General features: G+C 40.9%; 1 protein-coding gene across 2 annotated transcripts in view; it reads left to right on the top strand.

Annotated features, from left to right (window-relative positions):
• LOC117363772 (myosin-9-like) overlaps nt 1-16,653 on the top strand; it is a 201,935-nt gene that overhangs the window by 138,860 nt on the left and 46,422 nt on the right. Inside the window, exons 13-14 of one of the 2 annotated variants that reach the window (XM_033952063.1) lie at nt 6,041-6,172; nt 14,582-14,720. The exons of the other annotated variant lie outside the window; for it this stretch is intronic. Of the exons in view, the coding sequence (XP_033807954.1) occupies nt 6,041-6,172; nt 14,582-14,720 (271 nt within the window). The remainder of the gene's footprint in view (nt 1-6,040; nt 6,173-14,581; nt 14,721-16,653) is intronic. 2 annotated transcript variants of the gene reach the window in all.

Below are 16,653 nucleotides of genomic sequence, written 5' to 3'. Positions count from 1 at the left end.
TGGGACTCTTTTCCCTGGAGAAGAGGAGACTTAGAGGGGTTATGATAGAGACTTACAAGATCATGAAAGGCACAGAGAGAGTGAAGAGGGACATTCTTTAAACTTTTGAAAAATAAAAGAACAAGAGGGCATTCAGAAAAGTTGAAAGGGGACAGATTCAAAATGAATGCTAGGAAGTTCTTTTTTACCCAACATGTGGTGGACATCTGGAATGCGCTTCCAGAGGGCATAATAGGGCAGAGTACGGTACTGGGGTTCAAGAAAGGATTGGACAATTAACTGCTGGAAAAGGAGATAGAGGGGTATAGATAGAGGATTACTGCACAGGTCCTGGACCTGTTGGGCCGCCGCATGAGCAGACTGCTGGGCATGATGGACCTCAGGTCTGACCCAGCGGAGGCATTGCTTATGTTCTTATAACCGAAAGTTTAACCCGACTGCCTAGACAGAGCTTATATATAGTGACTTAAGCCATATAAAAACAGGTCTAAGTGGCAAAACGGTATCCAAAGTGACCAGATAACAACTGCAGGGACAAAGTACAGACCCCCCCCCCACACACTCCCCCAGTGATCATTGACCACCCCCCCCCCCCCACTACCATAAAAATCGGAATAAAAACATACATATCTGCCTCCAGAACATCAGCACCTGGTATAGTAAAGCCTAGTAGAGCTGCACAGAGGTGGCTTAAGTGGTCTGAGGGATGGGCTAGTGAACCATAGAGAGAAGGACCCAGGTCCATAAGCCACTCTTAACCACTGTATTCATGGTAATGTGAACCCACCAAAACCCTTTTGTACTGCCATATAGGTGGCACCTGCAGCCATAAGGGCTATTGGGGTGGTAGACAGATGGGTCTAGAAGGTTTTGGGGGGTTCACCATGAGCTGCAAGGAAGTTGTGGTGAGATGTTTATGTGGAACCCTTTTTGTGACATTCACAGCAGTGCCCTTGTAAGATGCCCCACTACTCTTGCCATGTCTGGGTGGCCAGTCCATCACTTTGCTGACCCCGTCCATGTCCAAAAGATCTTGTTCTAGGCGTTTTTGACTTATATGATTTTGTGGATGAGAATGGGGTATAACGATAGATAACTTAGTGGTCTGGATGATCAAACGGCTGGTCGTACAAGTAGACAATTTTTAAAAATAAAATTTTGGATGTATTTTTCAAGAATGGACTTTGGGCGACTAATGATTTAGACCCAAAATGGACTTAGATGTGTTTTTTGATTATACCCCTCTCAGGGAACCAATTTTGTACTGCATTTTTCTTGTGTGATAATTTTTGAGAGTAAACAGTTTCAATTTTTTGATCCCAACCAGTTCAGTGATTTTGTAAGAGCATCAGAAAATGTAAATTTTTTGTGTGATTCCTTTGTTTAGCTTGGGTTGTATCTTCCTAACTGGTGACTTTGTTGATAAACATTTTTTATTTTCCTCTGCCATTTTAGTACCTTCAATATTCAATTTAATTTCCTGATTTGTGGATGAAATGTTTTCGTTATTGTTGCATTTCTTCTGATTATTACTGATTTTTCTCTATCACAAAAAGTATTTTAGTGATATGTTAAATTTGAAATGCATAAATAAAAAACAAAATGTGACAATATTTTACAGATCTTTGAAAAATGTCACCCTTCCTGTCAGTGCTTGAGGCGTGACTGGCCCAGTCACTGACGAGAAAGGTAACATTTTAGAACCAAGCTAAGCCAAGCTGCCAGCATTGGTACTGGCCCCTGATCTTCCCGGACTAAAAGAAATAATCTCTCGTGTTAGTGGCAGCCCCCCATCCCATCCTGAAAAATTATGGCATCTGTCCCATGGAGTGCATACTGGGATGCGCTGAGTTGCACCAGTTTGCCATATAAGAAAATTTTTCCCTTATGTGGCAAACTGGCCATTCCTGGTGCATCGCACCACCATTTTTCAAGATGAATGGCATTGGAGGCAGGAGCAAGTAGGTAATGCTCTTGCCTCTTACGATACAACAGAAGGGGATACCGGAAGGAGAGGTCGAGTAGGTGTCACTTGACACAGGGATTTTTTTTTTTTTTTCATTGGGGAGATCAGGATCTGGAGTACCTACAGGAGGGGTTGAGTGAGTGAAAGGGGTGCCACTAGACACCAGAGATAATTTGTTTAACCAGGTCAAGGGGGTGGGACGGGGACATTGCAGGTGAAGGGTTGAGAGGAGATAAGGGGTATCGGTACATAAGAACATAAGATTTGCCGCTGCTGGGTCAGACCAGTGGTCCATCGTGCCCAGCAGTCCGTTCACGCGGCAGCCCTTAGGTCAAAGACCAGTGCCCTATTTGAGTCTAGCCTTACTTGTGTATGTTCTATTCCAGTAGGAATTTATCCAACCTTGTCTTGAATCCCTGAAGGGTGCTTTCCTCTATAACAGCCTCCGGGAGAGCATTCCAGACTAGAGAGCTGCACGGGAACGGGACGACGGGAATCCCGCGGGACCCGCGGGCATCCCGCGGGTTCCCCCTTCGGGTCACGGGGATCCCGTGGGGACGCCCCCTAGGGTCGCGGGAATCCCATGGGGACGCCTCCGAGGGTAGCGGGGTTCCTGCGGGGCTGGATGTACTAAGTTGCACGGCTTTTCTCCCTACCTGCTCTGCTTGCAGCACAGAGCCGAACGGAAGTCTTCCCTACGACAGCGCTGACGTCAGAGGGGAGGGAGGGCTTAAACAAAGCCCTCCCTCCCTCCGACGTCAGCGCTGACGTCGGGAAGACTTCCGTTCGGATCTGTGCTGCAGGCAGGGTACGTAAGGAGGAGTAGTCTCATGGCTCAAGTGGCTACCAAGGGAGGGGGGCGGTCCACCCCGCCCTGGGTGCAGCACAGCCGGCCAGGTCCCCTTACTTTTGTGGCATTTCCCCGACCGACCGACAACAGCCCTGGTCTGACAAATCTCCCTGCCCTTAACCGCGAATCTAAATTACCTTCTTACAGCAGCTGTAAGAAGGAAATTTAGATTCGCAGTTAAGGGCAGGGAGGTTTGTCAGACTGGGGCTGTTGTCGGTCTGTCGGTCGGGGAAGCGCCACAAAAGTAAGGGGACCTGGCCGGCTGTGCTGCACCCGGGGCGGGAGAGAAGGAGGGGGGAGAAGGACGCTGAAAGCACTGGGGAAGACAAAGGGGTGGAGAAGGACGCTGAAAGGCCATGGGGAAGACGGGGGGGGGAGAACACTGAAAGCATTTGTGGAAGACAGAAGGGGGAGAAGGACGCTGACAGGACATGGGGAAGACGGGAGGGGGTCAGAAGGACGCTGAAAGCACATGGAGAAGACAAAGGGGTGGAGAAGGACGCTTTAAAGACATGGGGAAGATGGAGGGGTGGAGAAGGACGCTGAAAAGCCATGGGGAATACGGGGGGGGTGGAGAAGGACGCTGAAAGGCCATGGGGAAGACAGAGGGGGGAGAAGGACGCTGACAGGACATGGGGAAGATGGGGGGGAGAAAGATGCTGAAAGGAAAATGGGGAAGAGAGAGTGGGGAGAAGACGCTGGCAGGGAAGAAGACAGAGATGCCAGACTATGGGGGGAGCGGAGGGAAGAAGATGGGTGCCAGACCAATTTGGAAGGGGGGAGAAAGGGAGAGGCACAGTAACAGAGCAAATGGAAGACGCAGAAGGAAGAGAGACAGTGGATGGAAGGAACTGAATGAGAACATGAGGAAAGCAGAAACCAGGCAACAAAGGTAGGAAAAGAATTATATTTCTTTTTTTCTTTTTTTTTTGCTTCAGGATAAAGTAGTATATTAGTTGTGTTGATAAAAATTTATAAACAAAAGAGGCTCTGGTAGAAACCCGTTTACAAAGTATGTATTCTTCCCAATTAATATTTCCAAATTAATAAAGTCTTTTTGCTTATTTGTAAATGGGTTTCTACCAGAGCCTTTAATTCAGTAGCATAATTAAATGAAATAACTATTTCTGAAGTTTATAGGGACGGGCAGGGACGGAGGGGATTCCTCACGGGGACGGGTGGGGACGGGTGGGATTCCTCGCAGGGACGGGTGAGACTTTGGCGGGGACGGGTGGGGACGGGTGGGATTTCTGTCCCCGCGCAACTCTCTATTCCAGACCACCACTCTCTGGGTGAATAAGAACTTCCTTACGTTTGTACGGAATCTTTTCCCTTCTAACTTAAATGAGTGCCCTCTTCAGTCCTTCTATGCTGCTCTGGACCTGGCATAATTTTTCCTGCAGTAACCATACAGCCAAAACTTAAAAAAAAAAAAAAAAAATTGTTCATGCCACAGTGTAGTTAAGCACTCTATTTGAATTCATTTTAATAAGGTGTGAAGTCAGGGTAATGAGGTGTGCAGTCAGGGTTTCCACACAAGTTAAACACTCATGTTAAATGCTTTCTGTATTACTATCCTACGGTAAAACACTGTTAAACCTGTGGTTACTCTGTGGGAAGCTTTCTGCATTGGCTCCATAGTGTTATAATGCAAATGAACTTATACTTGGGTGGGACATGATAGGGGCTCCCACTTAAACATGAACTTAAGTTGTAAACAACTCTGCCACATTTACTTTACCACAGTTACACTAGAATAAGGTCCTTCCATGCAATCTCAGGGCGCCTAAATAGTGGTCCCAGTTGTAAAATTGACCTTTATATTAAACAGATTCCTAACTAAATAGCACTGAATATCGGTGTTCAATTAGGGTTGATATTCAAAATGATTTAACTAGGTAGGAATTGGGATGGAGATGAGACTTAATATGGGCACTGGTGATATTCAGTGCCAGTGCCTGCATAGCTAACTAGTCATGGAAGACTGCCTAATATTAGTCCTAACTTTTCCAGGTTAGCTATGTGTGTGAGTAAAGGATTGAATTTTGGCCATACCCATATAATTTCTATGTGTTGCTAAAGACTTAGATATTCAGTATGGAGAACCCAGATAATGTCTGTTTTACTACGTGGGATCTAGCTAGATACTTGGGACCTGGGATGGCCACTTTTGGAAACAGGATGCTGGTCTTCATGGACCTTCGGTCTGTCCCAGTATGACAATTCTTATGTTCTTATGTCCGACATGGAATAACTGAGTCTAATTTAACTGGCCACTACCACCAACTGAAAGTTGAATATTGACCCCTTTAATGCTCTCTCTTGAAATGCTTTCTGATTTTCCTCTATATAACTGCATAACATTTGACCAGAAATTAAAAGTATGGCACAGTGGTTAAAGCTACAGCCCCAGCACCCTGAGGTTGTGGGTTCAAACCTACACTGCTCCTTGTGACCCTGGGCAAGTCACTTAATCCCCCCATTGCCCCAGGTACATTGGTTCATAGACAACGGCGTGAAAGACAAAGGCGCGCCTGGCCAATTGAGCGCAGCGCGGAGGCGCACGCCGCTCTAAATTACTGTTTTTAGGGCTCCGAAGGGGGACGTGGGGGGGAACCCCCCACTTTACTTAATAGACATCGCGCTGGCGTTATGGGGGGTTTGGGGGGTTGTAACCCTCCACATTTTACTGTAAACTTAACTTTTTCCCTAAAAACAGGGAAAAAGTGAAGTTTTCAGTAAATTTGGGGGGTTACAACCCCCCAAACCCCCCAAAACGCCCTCACAACGCGGCGCGATGTCTATTAAGTAAAGTGGGGGGTTCCCCCCCACGCCCCCCGTCGGAGCCCTAAAAACAGTAATTTAGAGCGGCACGCGCCTCCGCGCTGCGCTCAATTGTCTGGGCGCGCCTTTGTCCCGGCGCGCTTTTGACCTGACACCGGTACATTAGATAGATTGTGAGCCCACTGGGACAGACAGGGAAAAATGCTTGAGTACCTGAATATATTCATGTAAACTGTTCTGAGCTCCTTTAGGAGAATGGTATAGAAAATTGAATAAATAAATAAATACTGTTGGCAACCCAAATTTCTAAAACTAATGATTTGATATTGTCCTCATCAAACCAGAACACTGAATTTGTGAATCAATATACTCACCAAGTGTGTTGCTAGTTTGTGAATAAATGCATGGGTTTTCATAGTTGCCTTTGTTCTCTGTTTCAGTATATTTCTATTCATGAAGAATTTCTGCACTTAGATGCAAGCATTGAACTTATTAATAATGAATATAGTAAGGTAGAAGAGGAATTTAAAGCCAAGGAATATTATTTAATGAATGAAATAAAACTGCTTGAGGTAAATACCAATGTTCATTTTTTTTGTATGTTTATTGGAACGGACTAGATATTAGGTAGTAAGTTCTCCCTATTTTACAAAAGGCTGATTGATGTTCAAGCCAGGCTGGAAGACTTGAACATCGAGGCCAAAAGAATTGCCAGAATGGATTCTCTCTTCCACATGATTGGGCTAGAGACTCCTTTCTGTGAATTCAAATAACAGACATGAGGAAAAGCCATGTAATAAACAATTCGAATTTATTATCAGTGCTCCCATTGTCTGGGAAGAGCAGGCCATCAGAATTTCAGTGCTCTTCAAAGGGAGAAAACAAGGATAAACAGATTTATACCCTATGTGACATCATTTGTAATAATTATCATGCTTTAGAATACAAAGGCACAGTTGAACACATGACTTCCTTTCCAAAAATGCCTTACGTCAATTTTAACATTAAAAGTCCATTCTGTTAAGTTTTTAAACCCTATATGTTGAAACCTCAAATAATCCAGATAACTGAATATTTAACTCTCCTTGGAAGCCTTAGCCCCACCACTCCTCTGCTATGTTAACTTTGAAACAGCGGGAAGCATTACGTGGTGCCTCATCATTGGCCATCCATTTTTATATCCTCTCCATCAAAACTGCTTAATTTCTCAGTCAAGAAAAATATTTTACTTTAAATATATAAATATAAAGTGCTTTAGTATTTAGCTTTTTTTTTTATTTATTTATAATTTTGAATACTTTACAATATCCAGCAGTTCCAAAGGAAAAAAGGAAAATCATATAAAACAGTACATAATCAAACCATGCATACATAATTCCTTTTAAGCCCACATTAATGGGGAGCACATGTTACTATTTCTCATCAAATAAAGTCAGGAAAATAAAGGACAATAATTCTCAATTCACACTAGAGAACCTTGAATCATTCCTTAAATTGGGATATTAATTAAATTAATTCTCCTCATATTCTAAGCTAGATGAAACAAATCTCATTTCTGTTCTCTTGCAACTAAAAATTGTTGTAGTTGTATAGGATCCCAAAAAGCATACTCAATATCTTGTAACTTAACCAAACATTTACAGGGAAATTTCAGGTAAAAGGATGCCTCCAGGGCCAAAACTCTATCCTTCAATTTCAGAAATTCTTTCCTCCTCAATTGAGTGGTCCTAGATACATCCGGAAAAATCCTAACCAAATCCCCACAAAATTTCATTAACCTGTTTTTGAAGTAAAGTTTCATTATCAACATCTTATCCATCTCACTCATGCATGTTATTACCAGGGTGGACCGACTCTGAATCACATCCTATGTATCTTCCAAAAATTCAGTCAAATTTACCTCTGGTGTGGTCAGATGGTCCACTTCCTGGGCAGATTCAATTTTTTTTGGAGGAATATAATAATAATTATTTATTGGAAAATTCTCCGCATTGGCCATTCCCAATACTTCTTTAAAAAACTTTGTTAATAAAATTTCAGGTGACAATAAATGAGTTACTGGAAAATTAACCAGGCGGAGATTTTTCACTCTATTCATGTTCTCCATAGATTCAATTTTGGAATGTATCACAGTAGAATCTTTAACAGCTGATACTGAGACAGCTTGTAAATTATTACATTGAGTTTCAACAATATTCAATCATTTATCCAAACAACCTAAATTAGAATCCACATTTTCTAATTTGGAAGAAACTAACTGAGAAAAATCTCCCATTTGTTTCATCATTGTCCTGAGAAACCCTTCCACTCTAGTTATTCCTAACCATAAGTCCTTCAAAGTAATATCCTGTGTTTCCTCTTTTCGTGGATTTTCCTCCACTCCACCAGAAAAAAATCAATGGTTTAGGTATTTCAACATAAATTAATTTACTTGTATGGGTAGATGAAACTACTTGTCCATCGGATATAGTAGGGTTTATAGTCCTACTATCACTGGATACCGGGTGAAGGGGAGGAGTCCGTTTGAGGGGACTTATTGAAGCTCCTGACAAGGAGGAGTCTACATTTAATGGTGCTTCAAGTGGATTATCAGATAATAATGATAAATGTCTATCCATGGGACCAGATACCACTGGTGTTGAACTTTTTGGTTTAATTTTTCTTTTCCCCATATCCAAACAAATATATAGGAAACTATATCCAGGTAGAGCAAGACTCCCGATGTTACCGCGGCGGTGGCTTCTTTTTAAACTGTAGGAGATGGACCCGATGACGTCAGGGGGTCCGTCTTTGTAGGTGCCTGTCGGCGTTGGTGTAGGAAATCGCTCACAAAAACCGCTGCTGCAGGAAACGAGGACCGGCAATAAAGCCCCTCAATAATATCCTCCAGGTAGAGCAAGACTCCCCTAGTATTTAGCTTTAAATAAAGTGCTTTATACTTAGCTTTGGTACTTAGCTCAACTTAATATACAGTCAACGTCTGGGAGTCAGACCCGACATGTTTCGCCCAAAAACGTGCTGTGTCAAGGGTCCCCCTAAGTAAGCAAAAATAAAGGGAACAAAAGTTAAAGACAATCCTCATGTCCACCTCTCTTCCCCCTTCTCTTTATCACAACTTTTAATGCATATTTTAAAATTGCTCACCGAGGTGGTTACCGTCATCCGACTCAGTTGCTGCTATATGAGAAAGATGGCGGCGGCGTCTATTCCTCGAGTTTAAATCCTCCCACCAACTCTTACCAATATTCACGTCCCCTGTGTCCCCGACTCTCATTTGCTCATCACTCATCCAATCACAGTTGCCCATTCGATTTCATTGTTTAAACCCCTTGGCTCCACCGTATCAAGTGTAAAAATATAACGTTGTTCAATTTCATTCAATTTTGTCTGATCTTTTCCACCATCCCTCCCACTAACCTTGTCAAGAACACACCTCCTCAATAGTGTATTTATGTGTAAACCAATGTCCCACAAGAGGGGCTAGACTAACCCCATTCATAATTTGTGATTTATGTTCAGTTAATCTTACCCGCACCTTTCTATTTGTGCGGCCAATATACACAAGATCACAGGGGCATACTATAGCATAAATCACATCTTCCGTACTGCAGTCTGTATCTACTTTGGATCTTAAAGTGATGTCCCTACCCGGTACCTGCCATGATTCACATTTAATGGTGCATGCTCACCATTGGCATTTTCAACAAGCTTCATGCCATCCTCCTGTAGTTTTAGATCTAATACCATACTTTTGAAAATTGCATTTTTGACCTATTGTCATTCCCCTAGAATATGCTATGACGTCACCTCCCTTTACACTCAAATTCCCCAGGGTGAAGCCTTACAGGTAATAGAGGAAATTTTGCGAGGTAGAGAACCCCCTCAGCGAATATCTACAGAATTTTTAATGCAACTAGCCTGATGGGTTATTGAAAATAATTATTTCCAATATCAGCAACAGGTTTTTCAACAGGGGTCGCGATGGGGGCCACGTTAGCCCCCTCGGTGGCCGCTTTATTTATGGTCAGATTTGAGGGCAGATTTGTATAGGATACCGGATGGCAGGCCCATATTATTTTTGGGGGCCGTTTTCTGGATGATATCTTTATGATTTGGGAAGGCTCTAGGGAACAGTTGGATTTATTTTTTCAATATCTTAATTCTGTAGATCCCAATATTAAGTTTACTATTACATGCCATCAGACAAGGATTGAATTTCTGGATATTGCAATCAATATACAAGAGGGTAAAATCTGTACCTCTTTATATAGGAAACCGGTTACTAGGAACACGGTGCTACATTATGATAGTTTTCATCCTTTTAAATTGCGTTTTAATTTACCCATGGGCCAGTTTTTACGTATCCGTAGAGTATGTTCATCTTTGGAGGACTACAAGCTCCAGGCAGCAGTTCTGTTAAATAGGTTAAGGGAAAGAGGATATCCAAATAGGTCTATTAGACAGGCCTACCTAAGGGCAAGGTTTGCCCAGAGAGAATTGCTTCTTACAGGATCGGAGACAACACAGGATACTAATAGTGAGAAGTTGACGTGTGTCCTACCTTATTCTACAGTGGTTAAATATGTGGTAAATTTGTTCAGTAAATACTGGTATATTGTGGAAACTCATAAATCTCTTAAAGATTTCCCTAGAATAGCATATTATAGGGGAATGACAATAGGTCAAAAATGCAATTTTCAAAAGTATGCTATTAGATCTAAAACTACAGGAGGACGGCATGAAGCTTGTTGAAAATGCCAATGGTGCGCATGCACCATTAAAGGTGAATCATGGCAGGTACCGGGTAGGGACATCACTTTAAGATCCAAAGTAGATACAGACTGCAGTACGGAAGATGTGATTTATGCTATAGTATGCCCCTGTGATCTTGTGTATATTGGCCGCACAAATAGAAAGGCGCGGGTAAGATTAACTGAACATAAATCACAAATTATGAATGGGGTTAGTCTAGCCCCTCTTGTGGGACATTGGCTTACACATAAACACACTATTGAGGAGATCCGATGGTGTGTTCTTGACAAGGTTAGTGGGAGGGATGGTGGGAAAGATCAGGCAAAATTGAATGAAATTGAACAACGTTATATTTTTACACTTGATACGGTGGAGCCGAGGGGTTTAAACAATGAAATCGAATGGGCGACTGTGATTGGATGAGTGATGAGCAAATGAGAGTCGGGGACACAGGGGGCGTGAATATTGGTAAGAGTTGGTGGGAGGATTTAAACTCGGGGAATAGACGCCGCCGCCATCTTTCTCATATAGCAGCAATTGAGTCGGATGACGGTAGCCACCTCGGTGAGCAATTTTAAAATATGCATTAAAAGTTGTGATAAAGAGAAGGGGGAAGAGAGGTGGACATGAGGATTGTCTATAACTTATGTTCCCTTTATTTTTGCTTACTTAGTGAGACCCATGACACAGCTCGTTTTTGGGCGAAACATGTCGGGTCTGACTCCCAGACGTTGACTGTATATTAAGTTGAGCTAAGTACAAAGCACTTTATTTAAAGCTAAATAATAAAGCACTTTATATTTATATATTTAAAGTAAAATATTTTTCTTGACTGAGAAATTAAGCAGTTTTGATGGAGAGGATATAAAAATGGATGGCCAATGATGAGGCACCACGTAATGCTTCCCGCAGTTTAAAAGTTAACATAGCGGAGGAGTGGTGGGACTGAGGCTTCCAAGGAGAGTTAAATATTCAGTTATCTGGATTATTTGAGGTTTCAACGTATAGGGACTATTACCAGATAAAGAAACCATACATTTTAGAAATACATTGCCACAGATAAAATTTAAGTTTTTAAACCCAGCAGGTGGCAGTGTTTCACTTTTTCTTTCTAAATCACTTTTGATCTCTGACCTTTTCAAATATCAATCATGTCAATAAAAATCCAATAAAAAGCCTAGTATTGACATCTACATCCTGGCATCTGTATGACCTCCCAATTAGCATTGCATGCTCTAATCTACAAGGAACAGATTCTAAACTAAACTAAAGCTTAACTTTATATACCAGGTCATCATTCTGAGAAAGCTCGACTCGGTTTACAGCAATTAGATAGGGATGGAGAAAAATTTACAATAATTAAATAAAAACAAAGAAGATAATAGCAAAGTTTCAAAGAGATTAGTTTCCAAAATGTTTGGTGAATAGAAAAGATGTTAGAGATTTACGGAAGGATTGGAACGAACTGAGACTCCTTAGAATTAAGGGGAGTTCATTCCAAAGTTGAGAAGATTTAATTCCTTTTCTAGAAGAAAGAGAGAGTTTGAATTGTTGGATGCCTCTTGCAAAGGAAAATCTGTAAACATTCCATAATAGGGGAATGAGGGGAATAAAAATACCATGTAGAATTTTGAAAGAGATGCAAGCACATTTGAATTGAATTCTAAGATAAACCGTAAGCCAATGAAGACTCTGGAGCAAAGGGGTCACATGGTCAAATTTGCTTTTTCCAAAGATCAGCTTCGCAGCAGTATTCTGTATTAATTGTAATCTTTGGAGACAGATCTTTGTGATGCCAAGATAGATAGAGTTGCAGTAATCTAGTCGAAATAGTATGATTGATTGGACCAAAATAGAAAAATGTTGATGATGAAAAAGATGTCTAACCTTCCTTAGCATTCGTAAACTAAAAAAAAACATTTCTTAACCAGGGAATTTATTTGGTCCTTAAAGGTGAGAGAGGAATCAAAAAGGACTCCCAATATCTTAGCAGAGAACTCAATCTGCAAAGAGGTCCCAGATTCCAAAGCTACTGTAGGAGGAAGACAGTCTAATTTTGGACCTAACCACAGAAGTTTAGCTTTGGTTGTATTAAGCTTCATCCGGACAGAAAGAGCCCAGGCTTAAAGTTTGGAAATGCAATGATATACTTTGGAAACTAAATTGGCAATATCCGAATCAATCTCAATCAGTATAAAAATATCATCCGCATAAGTTTCCCAAGCCGACAGCTTAAAGGTATTCAATGTGGTCATTAAGTAAAATTGTAGAAAGTGGAGAGCCCTGGGAACCCCACAAGGAGGCCGCCAGGAATTGGAGATATCGCCCTCAATATTCACTGAGTAAGAACAAGACTAAGTTGGGCCTTATCCACATAGCTTCTCATTGGCAAGGCCCGACTTAGTTCAGGAAGAGGCGGTCGGAGCATACAGCGAGTGATTTCCTGCACTCTCCGGCGCTCTGGCTGCTCTCTCCTGCCTCTCCTGCTGCCCTCTCCAGTCTCCCCCATGAAAAACCGTATTCGCGGTTTTTCAAGATTCGCAGGGGTTCCTGGAATGGAACCCCTGCGAATATCGGGGGAGTACTGTAAATGAAGTAAAATGTCATGGTGTACCACATCAAACGCCACAGATAAATCAAACTGGAGCCGAATAGAACATTTGTTCTGAAGACATATTTGTTGAATTTTTGAGAGTAGAGAGATCAATAAGGTTTCAGTACTAAAGTTAGAGCAAAACCCATGTTGAAACGGCTGGAGTAATGAAAATTTCTCCAAATAGTCAGTAAGTTGACCAGCTACAATTAATTCTAACATTTTTGTTAACAAAGGTATATTGGCAATTGGTCGGTTGTGAAAAGGGATAGTAGGATCTAAATCTACATTTTTTTAGAAGAGGAATAAGTGTTATTTGTCCCATGGATTGTGAGAAGTATCCATTTTCCAAAGAAAAATTCAATAGAGTAGTTAACCAGGTTATAGCTTTTCACACAGTCTAGAAACTTGAAGTTCAGATACTGGATTAAAGGAACACCAATAGCGATCAACTGGTGTCTCCTCTATGGAATTTTTGAAATATGTAGGGAGATATCCAATTTCACCTACGGGAAAAGATTGCCCAAGTTTCCTATTCCTCTGAGAACCTTATCCCCATGGATGTATATGAAGAATGGTACATAAATTTATGTCTCTTAAGAGTTACAAAATCAACCTTCTGAACTTCCTTAGCATAGCCAGAATGTAGAATCAGCAGTTTAGACAAGGAATGCCAATCTGTGAGCTTAATCTTTTAATTACAAGGTCTCAAGGCTTAGTTTCCAAATTTGAATATATTCACTTAATTTTGATTCATTCACAATCTCAGTTTTCATATCGGTGACAACTATCACACCTGTAAACAGGAAATCTTCAACATTAAAAAGGCACCGCCTCAGAAAAAAAGCAGTACTTTATCCATGGAAATGTTATGAAATTTCTCTTTGAAAGTAGCAGTAGGATTTCATCTTGAAACCACTAAGTATTCTTTATTCTGTGGCATTGCACTCCATGTTATTTTGAAAGGGAAACTCCTCAGGGAAGATTGGAAATTGACCTCATAATACATTTGATCACACATATTAAGTGCAGCACCACGCATGCTCATTTTTATGGAAGTAAGAAAATTGAGCCTAAATTTGAATAGAGGAGGCATTGTGATGTCTTCCTTGTTAATGTTACAGTCTACAGCTAGCTTACAAACTCTTCAAGATCTCACATAAAAACTGTTCTGAGCTTTCCTGGTATAGAAAATTGAATAAATAAAAATAAAATAAAGAAATAAATACTCTATACCCTTCTCATGCCAAGAGTGGTATTAAGGGAACCAAATAGTAGTCTTTGGCAATGATCCCTCTAAGGTCTGGCTGGATATGTGCAAATTATTTTGTGTGAGCAACAAGTTCTAAAAAAACAGGTTTGTAAGTATTTTTTTGTGAGCAGCCATGTAAATTCTATGAGCAATCCTCCTAGAATGTATGAGCAATTGCTCATGCGCTCTACTTAGAGGAACATAGGTCTCTGGGTTTGTAGTGTTATGCTAAAACTATCCTTGGTATACACTCACTGCAATTACATTTTTTCTTTAAGGTTGCTATGAACAGTTAAGAATACTATAGACCTTTGTATGTACCTGTTTAAAATTATTTTTCTCATATTTAAAGACTTAACCCCCTTAATACTGCTTTTACTAAAGGAGCAACTGATTGTATCTAAAGTTGCTTTGATTCACGATGAAAACATACTAAAAGAGAAGCTTCCTGTCTTGCAAGATTTAAAGAATACATTTGACAAGGAAACTGAAAACCATGAAGAAATGAAAACTTATCTTGAAAGTATGTACTCATTGCCTGTAAACCTTTTTTATAATGCTAATAATAGTAATAACTTGTGGGGTCCTTTGTAATCCATTTAAATCAGTTTTCACTCTTTTTTTTTTTTTTAAATATTTTATTTTTAATTTTTCATTCTTACAATAATTTAATTGTACATAAAACTTCAATTAACACATGAAAAATTGTGATTACAAATAATTCATCTTATCACATAAAATATAACCTTCCCCCTTTTTTTCATTTCTTAAATCCATATAATATACATTCCCCTCCCCTCCCCATTCTTATATAATCATTACTAATGTGCTATGAAATCTAATCATTGGAATAACGAGTCAATGGTTCCCAAATTTTCTTAAAATTATGAATATTTCCCTGTTGTAATGCTATTGTTTTTTCCATTTTGTATATATGACAGACTGAATTCCACCAAAATGTATAGTTTAATTTGGTATAATCCTTCCAATTTTGAGTTATTTGTTGAATGGCGACCCCTGTCAATATTAAGAACATAAGAACATAAGAAGTTGCCTCCGCTGAGGCAGACCATAGGTCCATCCTGCCCAGCGGTCCGCTCCCGCGGCGGCCCATCAGGCCCATCGCCTGAGTAGTGGTCTATACCTATCTATACCCTTCAATCCCTTTTTCTTCTAGGAATCTATCCAAACTTTCTTTGAAACCATTTAATGTTTTCTTGTCTACAACAGCCTCTGGAAGCACGTTCCATGTATCCACCACCCTCTGAGTGAAAAAGAACTTCCTAGCGTTTGTTCTAAACCTGTCCCCTTTCAATTTCTCCGAGTGCCCCCTTGTATTTGAAAGGGGACAGGTTTAGAACAAACGCTAGGAAGTTCTTTTTCACTCAGAGGGTGGTGGATACAATAATAGTTTGTTATTGTTTGCTGTAATCGGACTCTGAGTTCTCATTGCTGTACCAAATAGTATAGTATCATATGAGAGTCCTACATGATTTTCTAGTAATTCATTAATTTGGGGCCAAATTAGTTAAAAATTAAGTGGTCTAATGTCCCAACTTCTATTCTGCAATACCAGCATCTATTAGATCTAGTACTATCTATCTTTTGTAAGCGCATAGGGGTCCATAAAACTCTATGTAACAAAAACATCCAAGTTTGACTCATAGATGCTGTTTTCACTCTTAAATTGTTAGGTTTTTGCTAAGGTGAACATAAGAACAGCTAAATTAGGTCAAACCAATGGTCTATCTAGGCCAATTTCCTCTTTCCAACAGTGGCAAATCCAGGTCACAGTACCTGGCAGAAACCCAAACCAGTAACAACATTTCATGCTACCGATCTAGGGCAAGCAGTGGTTTCCTCCATGACCTAGACCAGGGAGAGGATCAGACATTGTGCAAACTTTAAGCCATCTGACTTAAATGAAATCATTGCAGTATATCTGTGGGATTTGGATTTAGAGGTTCCACAAATTGTCTCAACATAGCGCTAACTGCTGAGCAGCTCCAAGACCCATTCCACATTTTTCCCTTCACATTCTGAGATCACTATGATGCTGAGCATTGAGAAATGGCTTGGGTGATGTCTAAGCTGTATCTCATTGCTCCTGATTTCCAGCAAATGTTTATGCCACCTAAGGTGGATTCCTTGGTGGCACAGGTTACAAAATGTACTTCGTGAAGGGGATGTGGTCCTGAACGATACTCAGGAACGTAGACTGGATCTGATTCTCAAAAGGCAATTTGAGGCCTTGGGTCTTAAGGCAGTGTTAATAGCTTCCTTTGTGGTACGCACCTGACATAAAATGCTACACCAGGCTCTGGCTTCAGAGGTGAGCACCTACCCCCAGACGGTTCTTTCAGGGGTGGATTATGTTGCAGATGCTATGCATGTTGTGTTTAGAGTCATGAGTAAAGTGTCTGCTTATTCTATTTCCTCCAGGAGGATGCTTTGGA

This window comes from Geotrypetes seraphini, chromosome 7 (genome assembly GCF_902459505.1).
Source record: "Geotrypetes seraphini chromosome 7, aGeoSer1.1, whole genome shotgun sequence".
Lineage (NCBI taxonomy): Eukaryota > Metazoa > Chordata > Amphibia > Gymnophiona > Dermophiidae > Geotrypetes > Geotrypetes seraphini.
Note: the sequence above shows the minus strand (reverse complement) of the source record. Positions and strands in the feature narration are given on the sequence as shown.